The 22,405-nt window shown below is 36.1% G+C and overlaps 1 protein-coding gene across 1 annotated transcript; it reads left to right on the top strand.

Moving 5' to 3' along the window:
• The first annotated feature begins 1,109 nt into the window (after nucleotides 1-1,109).
• On the top strand, nucleotides 1,110-21,697 carry atp8b5b (ATPase phospholipid transporting 8B5b). Its single transcript, XM_073829023.1, has 28 exons — nucleotides 1,110-1,187; nucleotides 4,744-4,821; nucleotides 4,936-4,991; nucleotides 5,073-5,186; nucleotides 5,307-5,405; nucleotides 5,507-5,568; nucleotides 5,677-5,749; nucleotides 7,445-7,515; nucleotides 7,616-7,698; nucleotides 7,830-7,988; nucleotides 8,062-8,150; nucleotides 8,250-8,443; nucleotides 9,738-9,946; nucleotides 10,024-10,067; nucleotides 10,379-10,544; nucleotides 12,040-12,228; nucleotides 12,323-12,438; nucleotides 12,519-12,683; nucleotides 12,808-12,919; nucleotides 13,047-13,152; nucleotides 13,236-13,377; nucleotides 13,471-13,654; nucleotides 14,290-14,513; nucleotides 15,983-16,066; nucleotides 16,160-16,405; nucleotides 18,138-18,276; nucleotides 18,362-18,492; nucleotides 19,744-21,697. The coding sequence occupies exons 2-28, from the start codon at nucleotides 4,767-4,769 to the stop codon at nucleotides 19,999-20,001; spliced, it is 3,570 nt and encodes a 1,189-aa protein (XP_073685124.1). The 5' UTR covers nucleotides 1,110-1,187; nucleotides 4,744-4,766; the 3' UTR covers nucleotides 20,002-21,697.
• The last annotated feature ends 708 nt before the right edge of the window (nucleotides 21,698-22,405 follow it).

Here is a 22,405-nt window from a genome sequence, read left to right as displayed (position 1 = left end):
CTTACCATTAATTTTCCCCACAAGGAGTCTAAATGCCCCTGGATATCAAGTGAAATCTGCGCTGAGAAACTCCTTCAGTGGCTACAGCTTCATGACAAGAGTCGACATGTTTACATCCTGTCAGGATGGCATCTAGAGTTTTTGTCTCTGCCGTTTGTAAGCTCTTTCAGTGGCTGTGGTCTACTAAAAGCCTCAAAGGCATCAGGGCTGAAGTGGAGAGAACAAAGACACAGGTCTTTAGGGCATCTTCCCATTATTTTCTCCTCTTCTTATCGCTAGGAAAGCAGTGAAGACTTTGCTGCTAATCGCTTCTCTTGGTTCCCTTTGAATGAAAACTATAACCAAAAGCCACACAATGTGGCATTGTTTCAGTATTTTATTTTGCGAGTTGCTTATTCTGAGCAAAAATAGCTCACCAAGTACAACCATTTTACGCCATTGACATAATGGCATGCCCCATAGTCCAAAATATGTATTAAACGATGAGGATTTTTAAAATAGCATTAATCTTTTATGGGTTTTCTACTACATATTTCAGTAAGAGACATCATTTACGTTAAATTAAGCCATACAAGTCTTAATACCTTGGGTTCCCTTTAAAAATAAAGGCTTTATTTGTGGTATTTATGATTTCATGGAGAACCTTTAACATCTATGGAACGTTTCCAATCCAAAGGGTTTTTATAAGGGAGAAAGGTCCTTCACACTATGAAAAAAGGTTATTTTTAAGAGTGTAAACTACATAAGGTTTAAACTGGAAGGATTTTACTTTATACCAAATTTCAGCCAATTTCCAGCGATTAGCCCACGTCATTCCCTCACCCAACTGTTTTACCAGCTTCCTTCTTCCACCCCAGCAGAGTCCAAAGATCATCCACTGTTTGCTTTCAGTCTGTCCCTGAACGTGCTTCAGCCTACTGTAAAATCCCCCTGTTTCCTTCAAGCGTTCGCAGTCGTCCAATCACTAACCCTGTCCTTAGGCCGCAACTGCAGCCACTGGCTCCACCCAGCCCTGAAAACCCTTAACTTTCACCTGTACTCTAAATAAGAGGCCTCGTTTGCGGATGCATTATGGGAACTGTAGTGAAGTTCCGAATGTCCTTTTCCACGCATGTTTATGGGGTTGTGGTTTAGTCTGAATCGTTGCTATTTCTCGAGGGATCCTGGATGGCAGACGTGTGACTCAGGTATGATACCTTCACCACTTTTTTGTATTTAACACAAGTTGAGTGAGTTTATAAAGGGGCATGTTAGTCTTCTAATGTTTGCCTTTTGAAAGAGGAAGGTTTTACACTCACAAAGTGAGTTACTTATTGACATCAGCTAGAGGCACCTGCACCTGTGATAAAGTGATTAGTTAAAAAAAAAATACTAAAGAAGAACATTCTGATTTGAGTATGTGACAAAGAGCACATAACCTGTATCATATAGAAAGAAAGGAGTGTAGATTTGTCAAATACGAAGCCATAAGGTGACGGTCATAGTTTTAAGGAGTGTGTTTAAGGGTGTGTGATCTTCCTTATTGCCTCTTGAATATAGATAGTAAAGGGGAGAGTATTTTCCTCATGTTGAAGGGAAACCGGTCACTAGACCGCCATTTACTGCCAGCATTAGTTATGGTCATTGAACTTTTCTAGTCAATGTGGCAGACGAGTCACACAAGAGCTTTAAAACAAAGTTGAACAGAGAAATACTATATTAAAAAAAACTACTACACTGAAAACCTGTTGGTTAAACTTAAGTTAATTTACCATGAAATTATAAAGCATAACATATTACATAGTTTTTGTTGTTAAGTATGTGTTTTATGCAATTTTATGTTATTTAATGTATATTGAATTATTTCATATTTAATAGTATTTCATACTGTATGTAACTGAGTTCGTCATTGTATTTTTCAGTCTTTTTAAACTTACAACAGTCATCATGTACAATAGCATCATTGTATCATGGTGGTTATTATATTTCAAAATATTAGGCAAATTATTTTATCTTAATTCTGGTGTTTATTAACATATCATTAAGTATACAGTCACCGCAATATCTTTCATCATTTTCAGCAATGCATAAAACATCATCATTATTAATGTTAATGTTTTGCCTAACCCACAGCTTATAGTTTCATAATAATAATAATAATAGCATTTAGAAATTAACACTCCCCTGAAAATGTATATTTGAAAGGATTGATGCTATTATGTTACATTTATGTTGTGTGGAAACTTATGTTCACTTTAAATGTTTCATTATTTTTTTTATACTTAATAGTGGTTCTTTACATGGGCGTTGGCAGTGTGTTGACTTTTGAGCATAATGATAATATTAGATTAGATAAAGAGCGAGATGAAGGTATGTGAGTGCGGTATAATGTTCAGCATTATAAGATTCCATATACAACACTTCTAATTGGGAAAGTAACATTTTAGATACAAAATAACTTATTAATTTTAAGTTTTATTTTCAGAAATGTAATCATCTGGTCTCTAACACCAATTTCAATAATTATCTTAACTTAAGGTCAAGCTGAATGTCTCTGTTATATGAACAAAGGCCAACATTTCTAAAAATGGCTCTCAGGTATAGTAAATAATCTGTAAAATCAGGAAGCATGTGGAGAAGTCCTATATGTGAAAATACATGCGCCTCTCATCAATACCCTAGCCTAGGCTGATAAGACGAGCTGTAAAATCCACTTAACTATTTGTCAGTTTATTATTAACTACAGTTAGACACTAACAGAAAGATGTTATAATGCATTATGATCAGACTTTATCCAACCTGCAGTTTGTGTGATTTAAATGTTTTGTAACATAACCTGGCTACAACATCCGTTATTGATCTGTAAGACTAATGCACCTTAAAAAATCTATAGCTCAGGGTGTCCAAACTCAGTCCTGGAGGGTCGTTGTTCTGCAGAGTTTAGCTCCAACCTGCCTCCACCTCCAGTTGAAGTCAAAAGTTTACATACACCTTGCAGAATCTGCAACATGTTAATTGTTTTACCAAAATAAGTGGGATCATACAAAATGCATGTTATTTTTAATTTAGTACTGACCTGAATAAGATATTTCACTCATATACAACTATTACAGAAGGTTCAAATGCTCACTGATGCTCCACCTGGAGCATGAATGAAGATCAGGGTAAATTTAAAATATTTTGTCTTCTGGAAAACATGCAAGTGTCTTCTGTAGCTACTTAAGAGCAGTACTAAATGACAAAAAAAGAACTTTAGGCAAAATAAGAAAAATGTACACATCTTCACTCTGTTCAAAAGTTTACACTCCCAGCTCTTAATGCATGTTTGTTTCCTTCTGGAGCATCAGTGAGCATTTGAACATTCTGTAATAGTTGCATTTGAGACCCTCAGTTGTCCTCAGTGTAAAAGATGGAACTCAAAATCATACTGTACATTGTTGGAAAGGGTTCAAATACACAAAAATGCTGAAAAACCAAAGAATTTGTGGGACCTGAGGGTTTTTTCTGAAGAACAGCAGGCAGATTAACTGTTCAGCACAAACAAGGGACTCAGGAATATTTATCACTAAACAAAAAAATAGCTGTAGATCATTCAGGTATCAACACGGGTTTAAGAATCAAGGGGGATGTAAACTTGTGAACAGGGTCGTTTTTTTAAATTCAACTATTATTTTCTCTTGTGGACTATATGTAAACATCTTTTATGTGAAGTATCCTATTAAGGTCATTACTAAATAAAAAATAATATGCATTTTGTATGATCCCTCTTGTTTTGGTAAAATAATTAACATTTTGCAGATTCTGCAAGGTGTATGCAAACTTTTGAACTTAACTGTAAATGAGGGTTTATTTTATCGTACTGTATAAAACACACCATATGCCATCTATTAATGACAATTACTTGAATTTAATAAAAAAATTATTTGTAATATGTAGCGTCTCTGTGAATTTTTAAAAATTGTAAAATTATTTGTTGCAAGCTTTGTAGTTTTTTCTTTATATCAAAGATTTTTTTTTTATACACAGTTGATTTAAAAAAAAATTTATTTACTTATTTATTGTATTTTATTTTATTTTTGCTTCTTAAAAGGGACATCGGTTGCCCATTTTCCACAAGTTGCTATGATTCTTCAGGGTCTCCATGAAATGTCTGCAACATACTTTGGTTAAAATTCCTCAATGGTTGTGTAAAACAACACCCTTTTTACCTTGTCAAAAACAACTCTATTCACAGCAACCCGTATTGATGCATGTCTCTTTAAATGGTAATAAGCTACTGCTTACCCCACCCCTTTGTTCTATGGTTTGTGTGTTTGGTGGCGTGTTACAATCAAAAACAAAACTAATCCACTGCGTCCTCAGGGTCTCTCACGTTGGGAGAAAATTAAGACTCGTATGTTCACTTTTGCATTCAAAATCAAAACACCTGCATTGCTTACGAGATAATGTTGTCGCTACAGCTGCTTAAGCACAAAGATAAATGGCGGACAGTGTACAACTGGCGGAAATATGCTAATATGGGACAGTCCATCAGTGGTTGTGTGTGGGGCCTGAGCAATAGGATGTCATACTGCTCAGAAAATCAAAACGACTTGATAATTAATAATTTAAAAAAATCCGTTTCCCCCCCCACATATTTAAAAAAGGGAGTGAATGAATTTTTATCACTATAGGGTGGTTGTGTCCACGCACTGCTAAGACACATTTATATGCATCCATTGTCCGCTTTAAAATATGTTTTCATGGTTGGTTTCTCTTTATCAGCGTGATGATGTGATCAGAGAAACATGGGCTCCCTGCTGTCTGCGTGTGGAATTAACGTAAAGAAAAAGAAAGTAGAAGGTAACATACTGTAACTAACTACATTGAACACAGTTTGAAGTTTGAAGTCTTTCTAGTCTGTTTTTGATCTAGTGGAGTTTATTTATCTGGTGTTTTTGTATTTTATTTCTTTAGAGGAGAGGCATTTGCGAGCTAATGACAGGGAATTCAACCTGGCATGTAATTATGCTGTGAGTAGGAAAATACAACAATATTTTTTTTTTTTCAAAAATGTTTGGAGCATATTGTGAGCATTTTTTTTGTCATTACAGAACAATTCTATCAAGACCTCCAAGTACAACGTCTTCACCTTCCTCCCTCTCAATCTGTTTGAGCAGTTTCAGAGACTAGCCAATGCCTACTTCGTCTTTCTTCTCATCTTACAGGTTAAATCCATATTAATTAGATTATCACATTATTATAGTATCTTAAAATGTTGCTCTGAAATTACAAAAGCACATAAGAAGTGAATTCTAACAGGCTTCACCTTGTTTTGTGTTGCACAGCTGATTCCTCAGATCTCGTCACTGTCATGGTTCACTACTGTAGTTCCGCTGCTGCTGGTGCTGTCTATAACTCTAGCCAAAGATCTCTCTGACGACATTGTGAGTCCACTTCCTGTCTATGTCCAATATGGACAATATCATGTTTGACTGTCCATTCATATGGTTTCTCTGTTGCCTTGTGTTCCCATCCTACAACACAGACCAGACACAAGAATGACAAACATGTGAACAACAGAAAAGTAGAAGTGCTCATTAATGGAGAGTAAGTGACCAACTCTGTATAATGCTATTTTCATCTTTCTTTTGATTTCAAATGCTTTTCCCAAATTTTTTGAATTTGTGATAAATAAAAAGTCATGATCTCAAACAGGTTGAAGAGTGAAAAATGGATGAATGTTCAAGTGGGTGACATTGTCAAGCTGGAAAACAATGAGTTTGTCACAGTAAGTTTTGCCACAATTGTCTGCCAGAATAGTTATGGTTAACTAAAACCTAAAGTATTGATAACATTTTTTGCTAATTTAAATAAAGCTGAAATAAAATGACATAAATGCCCTTTCATAATCTATAAAATGTTAAATATTTTACCAAAATAAGAGGAATCATACAAAATGCATGTTATTGTTTATTTAGTACTGACCTGAATAAGATCCCTGGTGAAAAAAACAGCTAATACCAGCCTAGGCTGGTTGGCTGGTCTTAGCTGGTCTCCCAGGCTGGTCAGGCTGGTTTTAGCTGGTGGTTTCCCAGCCTGACCAGCTAAGACCAGCCTGACCAGCCTGGCCAGGCTGGAAAAGTGGACAAAACCCCTCTAAAACCAGCCTGCCTTCCAGCTATGACCAGCTAAAACCAGCCAACCAGCCTAGGCTGGTTTTAGCTGTTTTTTTCACCAGGGATATTTCACATCATTTATGTTTACATATAGTCCACAAGAGAAAATAATAGTTGAATTGATAAAAATGACCCTGTTCAAAAGTTTACACCCCCTTGATTCTTAATACTGTGTTGTTTCCTGAATGATCCACATGTTTGTTTGTTTTTTTGTTAGTTGATAGTTGTTGTCCATGAGACCCTTGTTTGTTCTGAACAGTTAAACTGCCTGCTGTTCTTCAGAAAAATCCTTTATGTCCCACAATTTTTTTTTTTTTTTTTTTTTAGTTTTACAGCATTTTTGAGTATTTGAACCCTTTCCAACAATAACTCTATGAGTTTGAGATCCATTTTTTCACACTGAGGACAACTCAGGGACTCATACAACTATTACAGAAGGTTTAAACGCTTACTGATGCTTCAGAAGGAAAAACCAAGCATTAAGAGCTGGGGGGGGGGGGGGGGGGGGGTAAAAACTTTTGAACAGAATGGAGATGTGTAACTTACATTTGTCCTGTTTTGCCTAAATATCATAATTTTTCATTTAGCCCTACAGAGGCTACAGAAGGTAGTTACATGTTTCCCAGAAGACAAAATAAGTTAAATTTACCCAGATTATCCCTGCTCTTGATGCATGGTTTTTCCTTCTGGAGCATCAGTGAGCGTTTAGTTGTGCTCACCAAACTTACCAAAAGTCTGTTCTGTTAAATTTTACGTTTGGTAAAGCCAAGGGGAAATTCCGCGAAAAGGGCAGATTGCTTTACGGCAGATTTACATTGAATTAATTCACTCACTTTACTGTAGGGGGCTCTAAAGTCACAAAAATACATACAGTTGCTTTAAGTTGAATCAAAGTCCCTTCCAAGGAAAGTCTGTTCACTCGGCGGCCATATTTGCAACGGCAGCTGAAGTGACGCAATGACTTGCGATGATCAGCGATTGGCTCTTTCATTTAGAAGGCGGGACACATTCCCTTGCGTGGTTGAATGACTAAAATTGCTAAACGGAAATAAAAACTGCATAGGATTTTTAAAAAACGAATATAAATGACTAAATTAAAATTAAACCTGAAAATATAAAAATAGAAGCAACATATTTGTAAATACAATATATAAATAATAATAAAAAAAACATTTCTAGAACTCTACTCTCAAATATAATACTAATAATACTAATAATAAATAATTAACTGGATTATTCTTGTTATTTTACAGGAAGTCATTATAACTTAGAAACGATCTTATCTCTATTTTCCCCCTCTGCTCTAGGCTGATCTGTTGTTGCTCTCTAGCAGTGAACCTCTCAACCTCATCTACATTGAGACAGCTGAGCTGGACGGGTAAGTATACTGAACATGTGGATGTAAACATGAACCTGTTCATCTGTTTTTTATTGTGTACCAAAGCCATTGTCTATCTCTCTTTCCCTGTCTGTCACAGGGAGACTAACCTGAAAGTGAAACAGGCTCTGACAATCACAGGAGACCTGGGCAATGACATCCAGAAACTAGCAGCGTTTAATGGTGAGGGACAGATGCACATAATGTATCTGCTAAGAATCTACACAATACCAGGTTTCCAGGGCATTACTAAGAGTAAATTGTACAAAAGCATGCCTGCATATTAAATACATTATCAATATTTTATATCCCAGGTGAGGTGCGCTGTGAGCCTCCAAACAACCGTCTGGATAAGTTCACAGGAACTCTGACGGTGAGAGGAGAGACGTTTGCTCTGGATAATGAGAGGATTCTGCTCAGAGGATGTACCCTCAGAAACACAGAGTGGTGCTTCGGCCTGGTGGTGTTTGGAGGTGCGTAATCGGGCATATGAAGTTTACATTTAGGTTAAATATATATTTAAAAGCTCTGTCCAAATCCAATTAGGTCCTGACACAAAGCTTATGCAGAACTCTGGCAAATCCATCTTCAAGAGAACCAGCATTGATCGTCTCATGAATGTTCTAGTATTGTTTGTGAGTAGATTTATGGAATTATGTTTGTTAAAATGTTTGGTCTATGTTTATGAGTGATAAAGTATGTTTTAACTGACATCCTGTTCATTTGCTTGTTAGATTTTTGGTTTTCTGGCCTTCATGTGCACCATCTTGTCCATTGGGAATGCCATTTGGGAATACCAGGAAGGGAATTCCTTCATTGCCTTTCTCCCCAGGGCTGATGGGGCGAATGCATCTCTAACAGCATTTCTTACCTTCTGGTCTTACGTCATCATTCTCAACACTGTCGTTCCCATCTCTCTTTACGTCAGGTCAGATATCATGATAACTTATTTGGTAGGACTGGTTAAAAAGATTGATTTTTCGATTTTAATCTTTCAGATTTTTACGAAACAATATAATTCTTAAATCTCAAGAATCGATTAGTCTAGCCTGTTTTCATTTAATGAACTTAACATTGTAGCACGCCTTCCATCCAATGAATAGCAATAAGCTTTGTGCTTTGTTACTTTTGATGTGAAACATAGTCTCAGGTTTCAAATTCTGTCCCTTTTATTGCAATATTCAAACAATAAATACAGTTTGGGCACTGTTTAATGTGGAGTGACAGATTCAATAGAAGTGGCAGTGAACTGATCATCTCCTCCACTTTAATACCAGTTACAGAATAAAATAAACATGAATGAACATCCAAAGGTATGTTAAAAGAAAAAGTACAGCTGAACTGAAATCTGTGTCCTGTCTAATCGCTCAATCAGTGTTTCAACTGTGGAAAGACGTCAATATAACAGCTTGTAAACAATGTCACGTAACGTCACATTTTCCTCCAGAAAAAATATTCTGTAACCATAACTCGTTAGTCAGCTGGAAAAATGAACTTTAGAGAGGAGTGTTTTGCTAAATATATAACTTTAAATGAAAATGTAAATTAATTTATTCTGAATAAATAAGTCAAGTTTTTATAACAGTCATCATTTAAATGATGATTTATATTACAAAATACCATTGGAGTATAATTATAATTATGTAATTGTAAAGTCAGTATTATAACTTTATTATTATAAAAAACTTAATTGAGTGTTTGTATACAAATCAGTTCATTTTAACCTTTAATATTATAGTAATGTAGTACCAACTAACATGTTCTGTCATGTATATTTTACAGAATTAGTTAAGAGATTTTTGTTCCTTGAGATAATTTGCCATGTACTGTACCTGATGTATATCCAGAATAATCTAAATCTAATCAAATCGCAAACTTGCGAATCAACTTCGAATCAAATTGTGAAATTGTTGTCAAAACGCAGCCCTATTATTTAAAGGAATAGTTCACCCAAAAATGAAAATTGTTATTTATTACTTATTCTTATGTTTCAAACCGGTAAGACCTTCCTTTGTCTTTGGAACACAAATTAGAAGTCAATGGGAACCAAAACTGTTTACCAACATTCTTCGAAATGATATGTAAAGGAGATTTTACTAAATGATTATTTTGAATTACCTAATGCTACAAAATATTTCAAATTATATTATTATTTGTAATGAAAGAAAATTGTGTACAATTTGAAAAAAATGCTATTGAATGTTTTTTTGCTCTTTCAATAGTGTTGAGATCCTTCGTCTGGGGAACAGTTATTTCATTGACTGGGACCGTAAAATGTACCACGTCAAGAGTAACACACCAGCCCAGGCCAGGACGACCACTCTCAATGAAGAGCTGGGTCAAATCAAATATATCTTCTCTGATAAGACTGGAACTTTAACCCAGAACATCATGACCTTCAACAGGTGCTCCATCAATGCAAAATCATATGGTAAGAGCTCAAAGAGTTGTCATATATTCAACAATTTCAACTAAAAGGTAGAATCTAACAGTTTTTATGGTCCCCAGGTGAGGTTGTGGACTTTGCTGGACAGAGAGTTGAAGTCACTGAGGTTAGTGACCAAAACATTGACAATTCATAACTTAAAAGCTATAGGAAATTCAGACTTGGTGTCTCACAGAAAGGTTGTCACAAAAAAAAAAAAAAAAAAAAAAAAACTCTTACACAAAAACATATTTTCTCTCAGAGTAGTTTAACATTTTGAATTGTAACTTTTTGTGTTGTTGATGTTTTTTTTTCCAAATGTAGTATTTTAAAATTATTGTAAGTAAATTTTTTCTAAAGATTCTAGTCCCCCTATTTAAAACAAACAAAAAGACAACAACATTTCCTTACTCTTTGTATCTTTTTCCTCATTTATAGAAGACAGAGAAGGTCGATTTTTCCTGGAATTCTCTTGCCGACCCAAAGTTTTGCTTCTATGACCCCAAGCTGGTGGAAGCTGTAAAGTCGGGCTCTCCAGAGGTGCAGGAGTTCTTCCGTCTGCTGGCGCTCTGCCACACTGTCATGCCTGAGGAGAAAACAGAAGGTGAGTGCCATCTAGTGCATGCTCTACAACACTATTAGTAATTCACAATGGATTCCCAACATATTTATACACAGATTACACCGATTCGACCAAATCATTCTGCACTAGATATCGGAATGATGTGTTTTGACATCCACCACTGATCAAAAGTTGATTTATTCATTTATTTAATCAAAAATACATTCATAATGTGAAATACTATTGCAATTTAAAATAACTGTTTTCTGTTTTAATATTATTTAGAATGTAATTTATTCCATTGAATATTCAGTCTTCAGTGCCACATGATCCATCAGAAATTCTAATATGCTGATTTGCTGCTCAATAAGTATGTGTATACAATATGTATATGTATACAGTTGAAATCAAAAGTTTACGTACACCTAATCGTAATTATTTTACCAAAATAAGAGGGATCATACATAATGCATGCTGTTTTATTTAGTACAGACCTGAATGAGAAATTTCACATAAAAAAACATGTAGTCAACATGAGAAAATAATTGTTGAATTTATAAAAACGACTGCATTCAAAATTTTACATACACTTGATTCTACTGTGTTGTTATCTGAATGATAGTTGTTCATGAGTTCCTTGTTTGTCCTGAACAGTCAAACTGCCTCCTGTCCTTCAGGTCCTACAGATTCTTTCGGTTTTCCGCATTTTTGTGTGCTTGAACCCTTTCCAACAATGACTGTATGATTTTAAAATCCATCTTTTCACACTGAGGACAACTGAGGGACTCACTTTTTGAATTTAAAGAGAGGAGTAAATTTAACTTATTTTGTCTTCTGGGAAACATGTAAGTATCTTCTGTAGCTTCTGAAGGGCAGTACATAAATGAAAAAAGTATGATATTTAGGCAAAATAAGAAAAATGTACACATCCTCATTCCATTCAAAAGGTTACACACCCGGCTCTTAATGCGTTGTTCCTCCTTCTGTACCATCAGTGCGTGTTTGAACCTTCTGTAATAGTTGCATAAGAGTCCCTCAGTTGTCCTCAGTGTGAAAAGATGGATCTGAAAATCATACAGTCATTGTTGGAAAGGGTTCAAAAACACAAAAATGCTGCAAAATCAAAGAATTATTGGGATCTGAAGGATTTTTATGAAGAAAACCAGGCAGTTTAACTGTTCAGGACAAACAAGGGACTCATTAACAACTATCACAAAAAGAAAAAAACAGCTGTGGATCATTCAGGCAACAACACAGTATTATGAATCAAGTGAATGTAAACTTTTGAACAACTATTATTTTCTCTTGTAGACTATAGGTAAACATCCTTTATGTGAAATATTTTATTCAGGTCAGTACTAAATAAAAACTATAATTATTTTAGTAAAATGATTAACATTTTGGAGATTCTGCTAACTAAACTGTATTATTCATTTCTTATCCACAATACAACTACTCATTTTTAGAAATCAGCCTCATATTTGTTTTTTTTTTCAGTATATATTTTTTGTACATTTGTATTTTTGTTTCTCCACAGGACAGTTATTTTACCAGGCTCAGTCTCCAGACGAGGGGGCTCTGGTCACTGCCGCAAGGAATTTCGGCTTTGTATTTCGTGCTCGTACCCCAGAAACCATCTCTCTGGTGGAAATGGGAGTGCCCACCACCTACGAGCTTCTGGCAGTGCTGGACTTCAACAACGTCCGCAAGAGGATGTCTGTTATTGGTGAGACCATAAGCTGTTACCGTTCTGAAATAAGCAGGGAAACATTCAGAAATACAACAATGCTATGTCTTTAAGTAACTGTGTGCTTCTTCAGTTCGTAATCCAAAGGGCAATCTGACACTGTACTGTAAGGGAGCAGACACAATCATCTACGAGAGGCTGCATCCATCAACCTCCAAACTCATGGAGGTCACCACAGAACATCTTAATGTGGGTTACATTTGTGATTCCATTTTGAGATTATGTGAGTGTCTGTGTTAGTAACTCATGTCTGACTAACACAATCCCAGGAATATGCTGGAGAGGGTCTGAGGACATTGGCTTTGGCTTATAAAGACTTAGATGAAGACGAGTTTGAGGAATGGAAAGAACGCCATCACGAGGCCAGCACCGCGCTGGAGGACCGTGAAGCCAAACTGGACGCAATTTATGAAGAGATCGAGAAAGATTTAATGGTAAAATCACCATAATACAGAAACAAACCGAGAGAGTTTGCTTCTCCTTTAACCCAAGTCAATGGGAATTCTTTTATTTTTGAGTATCACTTCTTATGCAAAGTTTGTTTATGTGTGCATTCAGCTCCTTGGTGCTTCTGCAGTTGAGGATAAGCTTCAAGACGGTGTGCCTCAGACCATTGAGCAGCTCGCCAAAGCTGACATCAAAATCTGGGTTTTGACTGGAGATAAACAGGGTAAGCTGCCACAAATTGAGCTTTTAATGACTGCTAAACCTTCTCAAAAATGGCAACCTGCTGGCTTGGTGCTAGTCTACTTGATGTTTTCAGTATTGTTCATGCACACCTTTACAATAACCCTCAGAGACGGCTGAGAACATTGGTTATTCTTGTAATATGCTGCGAGAGGAAATGAAAGAGATCTTCATAGTGGCCGCCAACACGGCAGAAGAAGTACGAGAGGAGCTTGTGTGAGTTTCATCTGCCTCTCCATCTCACAAACCATTTCAAATAGACTATGTTTGAAATTAAGAGACCCATACTCTATGTTTAGCAATGCCAGGAAAAAGATGTCACCACAATCTGGGGATGAGCCACCCATTGTGAAGAGCAGACTCATGGGTAAAAAATCTCAGGTGGTGGAAGATGAGAAGGTCGATGGGGAGTACGGACTGGTAATTAACGGCCACAGTCTGGTAGGAGAAATCTGACATTATTGTCAATAATACGCAGTTGATTAGTAAAAAAAATGTTTTTAATCCATGGATCTCCCAATATTCTGTGCTCAGGCATTTGCTCTGCAGAAGGACATGCAGTTGGAGCTTTTGAGGACTGCATGCATGTGCCAAACGGTCATCTGTTGCAGGGTCACCCCTCTCCAGAAAGCTCAAGTGGTGGAACTTGTCAAGAAGCACAAGAAAGCTGTGACTTTAGCTATTGGAGATGGAGCCAATGACGTCAGCATGATCAAAAGTGAGTGCTTCTCACAAAGAGAGATGGCATGAGTAAGATTATATACACTTAAAAGAAACAACAAGTCAAGTTTCAAACTGTAAATTTCACAATGTAAGCATTATATTAACTTAAAGGGATGGTTCACCCAAAAAAAAAAAAAAATGTCATTAATTACTGTACCTAATTATTAATTACCTGTAAGACCTTTTTTCGTCTTCAGAAGACAAATTTAGATATTTTTGATGAAATCTGAGAGCTTTCTGACCCTGCATAGACTAGCAACTACCACATTCAAAACCCAGAAAGGTAGTAGGGACAAAGTTAAAAAAGATGCGTTCTTGTAGCTTCTTAAAATTTAGTTGAACCACTGATGTCACATGAACTATTTTAATGATATACTACCTTTCTGGGCCTTGAATGTGTCAGTTGTGTTGCTATCTATGCAGGGTCAGAAAACTCTCGGATTTCATGAAAAAATGCTTAACTTGTCTTCCTAAGATGAACAAAGGTCTTATGGATTTGGAGCAACATGAGGGTGAGTAAACAATGATATAATTTTCATTTTTGGGTGAACTGTCCCTTTAAGACTAGTGTGCTAAAATGTTTGTCTGTTTAAACATATCCAATCCTTCAACTGCTCATGACCTTTATAGCTGCACATATCGGTGTTGGCATCAGTGGGCAGGAGGGCATGCAGGCGGTTCTCTCCAGTGATTTCTCTTTTGCCCAGTTCCGTTACCTCCAGCGCCTCCTGTTGGTACACGGCCGCTGGTCCTATCTGCGCATGTGTAAGTTTCTGCGCTACTTTTTTTACAAGAACTTCACCTTCACCTTCGTCCACTTCTGGTACGGATTCTTCTGTGGCTTCTCTGCACAGGTGAGATGTTTAAAATCTTATCACATAATTTTGGTTTACAGTTTTGTAATAGAGCAGCCTAGTTAATAAGATGATATTTGAAATGTACTGAAATACACACTGTGTGTATCATTATTTCCTTTTTTAAATGAATATTGAGCAATTATGTGTACTAGTTTTGATATCATGAAGTTATACAGTTGAGATCAAAAGTTTACATACATGTTGCAAAATCTGCAAAATGTTCATTATTTTACCAAAATAAGAGGGATCATACAAAATGTATGCTAGTTTTTATTTAGTACTGACCTGAATAAGATATTACACATAAAAGCTGTTTACCTATGATCCACACAAAAAATAAAAGCTAAACTTAAAATTACCCTGCTTAAAAGTTTACATACATTTGATTCTTAATACTTTGTTGTTACCTTAATGATCCACAGCTGTGTTTTTTGTTTAGTGATAGTTGTTCATGAGTCCCTTGTTTGTCCTGAACAGTTAAACTGCCAGCTGTTCTTCAGAAAAATCCTTCAGGTCCCACAAATTCTTTGGTTTTTCAGCATTTTTGTGTATTTGAACCCTTTCCAACAATGACTGTATTATTTTGAGATGCATCTTTTCACACTGAGGACAACTCAGGGACTCATATGCAACTTTTACAGAAGGTTCAAACACTCACTGATGCTACAGAAAAAAAGATGCATTAAGAGCCAGGGGTGAAAATTTATTGAATTTGAAAATCAGGGTAAATTTAACATATTTGTCTTCTGGGAAACATGTAAGTATCTTCTGTAGTTTCTGAAGGGCTGCAGTAATAAAACTAAAAAAATATGATATTTAGACAAAATAAAAAAATGTACAAATCTTCATTCTGTTCAAAAGTTTACACCCCTGGGTCTTAATTCATCATTTTTCCTTCTGAAGCATCAGTGAGTGTTTGAACCTTCTGTAATAGTTGCATATGAGTCCCTCAGTTGTCCTCAGTGTGAAAAGATGGATCTCAAATTCATACAGTCATTGTTGGAAAGGGTTCAAATACACAAAAATGCTGAAAAACCAAAAAAATCTGTGGGACCAGAAAGGATTTTTCTGAAGAATAGCAGGCAGTTTAACCGTTCGGGACAAACAAGGGACTCATGATCAACTATCACTAAACATAAAACTACAGCTGTAGATCATTGAGGCAATATCACAGTGTTAAGAATCAAGTGTATGTAAACTTTTGAACGGGGACATTTTTATAAATTCAACTATTTTTTCTCCTGTGGTCTATATGTAAACATCTTTTATGTAAAATATGTTATTCAGGTCAGTACTAAATAAAAAATAACATGCATTTTGTATGATCCAACTCATTCTGGTAAAATTATTAACATTTTGCAGATTCTGCAAACTGTATACAATACAGTGTAAGTGAAACGCATACATTTTACAAATTACATTTGCTAATTTGTTCCTAATTTTTGTGTTTTCTGCTCTCTCCATAGACTGTGTATGATGAGTGGTTCATTACGCTCTACAACCTGATGTATACAGCTTTACCTGTTCTTGCCCTCAGTCTCTTTGATCAAGTATGTCATATATCAATATACCACACCCCTGGATTAGCATGCTGTATTCAGCATCATGAAACTAAATTCTTTCATGAACGTTTGCTTTTGCAGGACGTAAATGACCGCTGGAGTTTCCAGTACCCCCAGCTGTACGCCCCGGGTCAGCTGAACCAGTATTTCAGTAAGATGGCCTTTGCGAGGATCCTGCTGCACAGCTGCTACAGCTCACTTGTCCTCTTCTTCGTCCCTTGGGCAGCCATGTGTGACACTGTAAGAGATGATGGCAAAACCATCGCGGATTATCAATCCTTCGCCCTGATAGCGCAAACCTGTCTGCTCATTGCCGTCAGTGTGCAGGTAAATTCTCATTTAACAGTACATACACACAAAATGCACAACAGTTATTGAGGATTGCCATATTTACATTGAATAGTAAAAAAAAAAAGTTAATCTTTATACTTTGCATTTTAGCTATGCATTGGTAATGTCAATTCACATTAGACACATAATCAAAGAAAATATTGGACACATACTGAATAGTAATTCCAAAATTATTGAACTTTTTGCTTGAAAAACTAAGAAAATTCTTGAAAAATTTTTTTATCAATACAAAGATAATCATACATTTTTTGAATGAGTCCAAATATTTTGAGGCCTCTGTACTGTATACTCCACTGTTCAAAATGAGGGTCAATAAGATTTTTTGTAATGTCCTTGAAAGAAATCTCTATTAAGGAAGCCCGTTTCTCCCACTGAATAATAAATAAAAAAGTAATTGCATATATTTCCACAAATGATAGTTTACATCTCGCAATTCAGATTTTTTTTCTCAGAATTGCATGATACAAATTAGCAATTGTATTTTTTTTGGAGTTGTGAGATATAAACTAGAAATTGCAAGAAATAGTCAGAATTTTGTGATATAAACTAGCAATTGCGAGTAATACTCAGAATTTTTTGATACAAATTCACAATTCTTTTTTTCTCATATCTGTGAGATATAAATTCACAATTGCAAGAAATAAAGTCAGAATTTTGTGATACAAACTGACTCTCTGAATTGTGTCGTACAAACTCATATATCTGACTTTTTTCTTATTACTGTGAGATATAAATTCCCAACTGCAAGAAATAGTCAGAATTGTGATATATAAAATCATTGTGATTGTTTTCTGAATTGTGATACAGACTTTGTTTTTTCCCTCCTAACTGCATCATACGAACTTACAATTCTGACATTTTTTTAGAACTGTGAGATATAAACTTGCAATTTTGACTTTTTTTCTCAGAATTGCATCACATAAACTTGCAATTCTGACTTTTTCTCAGAACTGAGATATAAATTATAAGTTGCGAGAAATAAATGTCAGAATTGTGATAATAATTTAATTCTTTTTTCTTTCTAATCTTCTTTTTTCTCAGAATTGTCATACAAACTCACAATTTTGACTTATAATTTCCAAATTCTGAGTTAATGACTCACAGTTGCATGTTATAAAGTCATAATAAAGTTTAAATCTCGAGTTCTTTTCTTGCAATTGCGAGTTTATATCTCAAAATTCTAAGAGAAAAAGTCAGAACTTCAAGATAAAAAAAAAAAAGTTGAAATTACCTTTTTTTTTTGAGTTGCGGAAATTGGCTTCCATACTACTGCTCACCAAGGCTGCATTTCAAACTGCGTTCAAACTGTGAAATGTTATTACAACTTAAATGAACTGTTTTCTATTTTAAGATGTTTTCAAATGTAATTTATCCCTGTTAAGGTGAATTATCAAAACATCATTACTCCAGTGTTCAGTGTCACATGATTCAGAAATCATTCTAAAATGTCTAAAAAAAAAAATGTTTTCCTTATTATGATGGATGTTAAAAAAGTCGCGCCATTTTATGTTTTTGTGGAACCCAACCGTGATACTTTAATGAATAGAGAGTTCAAAGAACAGCATTTATTTTAAATAGAAATCGTTTGTAACATTATAATTGTCACTTTTAATCAACTTAATGCATCCTTGCTAAATAACACAATAAAAATTACCCTGAAACATCTGAATAATAACGCATACAAACCATATGTTTATGTGTGTTTAAGCTGGGTTTGGAGACATACTATTGGACAGCAGTGAACCAGTTCTTCCTGTGGGGCAGTTTGTCAGTGTATTTTGCCGTCACCTTTACTATGTACAGCAATGGCATGTACTTGATCTTCACGTCCTCTTTTCCTTTCATTGGTGAGTGTCCCTCCATCCCAACCACATCTGCTCATCCCGCTGTTTATGTGTTTTAAGCTGCTCCAAATGACTCAATCTTTTTCAGGCACGGCAAGAAACTCCCTGAACCAACCGAATGTGTGGCTGACCATCTTCCTGACCACCATATTGTGCATATTGCCTGTGGTGGCAAAACGGTTCCTCTTCATCCAACTGAAGCCCACTATCAACGACAAGGTGGGTTCTAGTTTTGTTGTCACCCCAGTTGATTCAGAATGCAATATATCATATTTACATAGATCTTGGTCTTGTCCTGGACTCATTTGGACTCTTGACTTTGACACAACCCTCAATTGGTCTCGGTCTGGACTCAGACTCGAATGAGCTGGTCTTGACTGCAACACTACAATATATGAGGTCTCATAGTTTTTTGTTTTTCCATATCGTATGATGGAGTTTGCCTGGCATCCCAGGCTCCTTGTCCTACATGTTTACTAGTAGTTCTGCTCCCAAACTGCATTCAAACTCTCTCAGGCAATACGCCAGTTCTCGACAGGATGACAATGTGAGATCTTCCTCCCTTTATGAGTAGAACGCATGTGTCGAATGAGTCAGAGCTGTGGGATGCAGTGGCACGGCTGCAGCACAGCATCACGCTGAGACGTAATGTCAAGGTTATTTCTGGAATCCACAATCAGTGGTGTCACAACCTCATGAGCAGGAGTCATTCACAGACTACAATTGACTACAATTTGAGCCTTATGATTATTTTTTCTTTCTGTTTTCACAATACTAATGATATTCTTTCCTTTTAGTATACTGTTTGTTTAGGGGTTTAAGCACGTAGTGCTAAAACCCTATTGTAATTGTTAGAATGTTTTTATTATAATTATTCTTCTTTTTCTCTAAAACTGATCGAGCAGACCAAACCATAAGGCCTAGAGAGCTGAAACTTGGTCAGTGGAAGTAGTATTGCTCACTACTCGGATGCAAAGCCACCAATCGGTTCACAGGGGTGCCACGGCAAGCCAAAATGTGAAACTCCTAAACCATTTGTCGTAGAGTCAAAATTAAATTTTGGAATCCTAGAGTCAAAATGCACAAAATAACCCCCTGAAATTTTGGGTCCAGGAGGTCCCGTTTTTTCAGCAACTTTGAATTATGTCCAAAACCTATTTTTGCAAACTAGTCCCAGGTTTTTCGCTCAATCTTAATCAAACCACTGCAGCGCAGTTCTCTGGACTCTTTAGATTTTTGGTTGGCTATAGCGGGTCATTTAGAAAAGGGCATGGCCAAATATACCAAAAAGCCTATAAAACCTAAACAAAAATTCAAAACTTAACGAAACTTTGTGTTAGATGACACTTAATGGGCATGCAAAGTTTTATGGAGATCGGACCACAGGTGGCGCCATAAAGGCCTTATGTGCATGAACCCTGGTAATTGCTACTTGCAGCTATATTTTCTTCTCATTCTTCTGTTCTACAGGTGCGGCATAAGGTCAGAGAGGCCAAAGCTATGCCTCCTCCGCCTCCCCGCAAATTCCCTCGACGACGAATCAGTACGCGACGATCTGGTTATGCCTTCTCTCATGCTCGGGGTTATGGAGACCTTGTCACCTCTGGACGTTTCCTGCGTATTCCTGTTAAGACCAGACCAACTATTTTTCCCCATACTGACTCACCGGTGGCTGACAGCACACCTCAGACTTATCGAACCATCTACGAAGAGATTCAGAGTCCCTAAAGGTTCTTATTCTGTTGTATATTCACTTGTGATGACTTACCATCAAGCTTGATTTCACCTTCGGCATTGGGAATATTTATATAATAATGGAGAGATATTCTTGGAGGGGCTTAAAATATTTCACATACGAGTAAGTGAGATTGTAAGGTGAAGCTGTGAAGCTTCGGATCAGTGAGAAGCTGTGATTAGTGGCTGAAAATCATGTTATAAAATTTCTCAGGTTTTATAATGTTGTAATAACAACACCTACGCACACAGGAAAACAAATCACCCATACGGTTCCTCGTGTATTAGACCAGGGGGCAAAATAAATATGTATTTTATTTTTAATTTTAGAACATTAAAATGTTTATCCGTTAGTCTGTACACATAAAAAAGACATAGAGATTATTGAAGAAGAGCTTCATGCAGATTTGATGTGCTTTTAATTGTATAAGACAGTTTCATAGATGTTTTGTATGTTTCTTTGTTTGATGTTTTTTTTTATCAATGAATATTTTAAATGGTTACCACAATGCTTTGATTTGACATTCTGCTTTATCATGTTTTGTACAAAGATGCAAATTTGCCTTGATTAGTTATTAATACAATACACTTCCTACTACTAAAATCTTTTTTGCGTTTTTATTGCATTTGTCTAATTATATCAAGAATCAGACAAAAAAATTAGTTCACTTTCAGGATAAAAATTTCCTGATAATTTACTCATCTAACAGTCGAAAAGAAATTAAAGATTTTTAAGGAAAACATTCTCCATATAGTGGACTTCAATGGGGATCAACAGTTTGAAGGTCCAAATTGCAGTTTCAGTTTAGCTTCAAAGGGCTCTACACAATCCCAGCTGAAGAATAAGTGTCTTGTCTAGCGAAAAGAAAATTACAATTAATATACTTTTTAACCACAAGTGCTTGTCTTTACTAGCTCGACCTCACGCATTACGTAATTGCGTTGGAAAATCCAATCTGGGAATGTTTTCCTCAAAAACCTTAATTTCTTTTCGACTGAGGAAAGAAAGACATAAACATATTGGATTACATGGGGGTGCGTGAATACTCAGGAAATTTTTGTTCTGGAAGTGAACTAATCCTTTAATTTTTATACTGTTAATCTGTGACTCTACCCCTACCCTTAAACCTAACCATACCACAAAACATGTCCCCAACTACAAATATACTTCCAGCCAAGTTCTCTGATTATCATCATGTTGTCTTCATGCCCATATGAAAACAAAATGACAAGACTTCCCCTGGAATAATTAGGACGGAATGACGGAGTGTTTCAGTTTGTTATTGTTTTCTGCTTGAGTGCACTGGATGAGCTTGATGAAAATGTACAGGAGGTTTGACTGACAGACCGTCTGTCCTAATGAAGCTCTGAATGATGTATACTTATCAACCTTTTCAAAGCATTACATGCAAACAACTGTATTTACTGTACACTTTGTAACCTACTTTCTAGCAAATGGGTTATAGCGGAAATCGGATTCCCAGTTGATATGATTTTTCAGGGTCTTCGTGAAATGTCTAAAACACTTTGGTTAAAATTCCTCAGTGGTTGTGTAAAACATCACCCTTTTTACCTTGCCAAAAACAGCTCTATTGACAGTGAGCCATTTTGGTGCATGTCTCTTGTTCACCCCTCTCTTCTGTTTTATGTGTATTGTGTGGCGCGTTCTATTAAAAACAGAACTAATCCACTGCGTCCTCAGTGGCTCTGATTTCGGGAGAACTCTTACGTACACTTTTACATCCAACTACAAAACACCTGCACTGCTAATGAAACATTGTTGTCATGTTGTGAGACACAGCTGCTCGAGTGTGGAGAAAATGGCGGACAGCGTACAACCGACTGAAACCAGGGCTGAAATATGCTAATATGGGACAGTCCATAAGCAGTCATGGGTGGAACTTGAGTTACATAACGTCATACTGCTCAGACAATCAAAAAGGCTTCATAATTGAGACTGTATAGGGTTTTGGGGGATTTAAAAAAAAAAAAGGAGTGAATGGATTTGTATCATTGTAGCCTGGTTGTGTATACATTTAAATATAAACACTATGTAAAAGTAATTGTCCAATGTCCCTATAAAAATACTGTTTATAAATAATGGCATACAAATGTTTTTGAGGCATCTTCTAGTTTTACTGATTTAGGTCAGTAGATTACCAGTAAAGCCAGTGAGCTTTTTAATATATAATCTGATGAGTTTGTTGTTGTTTACCATGTGTATGCTGGATACAAATTATAAGATGTTCCCTAATGCGTTGTTGAACTGAGAGACAAAGTCAGTCAGTCAAGCGAAGGGATTTGGCCACCTTTCCCAGCAGTGCCTACAGCAGATGTTTGTGAGATTATCCATAGCCATGCGTCATCAAAGGCAAGAGTCTGTCAACTTGTTATTAGA

This window comes from Garra rufa, chromosome 23, assembly GCF_049309525.1.
Source record: "Garra rufa chromosome 23, GarRuf1.0, whole genome shotgun sequence".
NCBI lineage: Eukaryota > Metazoa > Chordata > Actinopteri > Cypriniformes > Cyprinidae > Garra > Garra rufa.
This window is presented reverse-complemented; position numbering and strand designations above follow the sequence as displayed.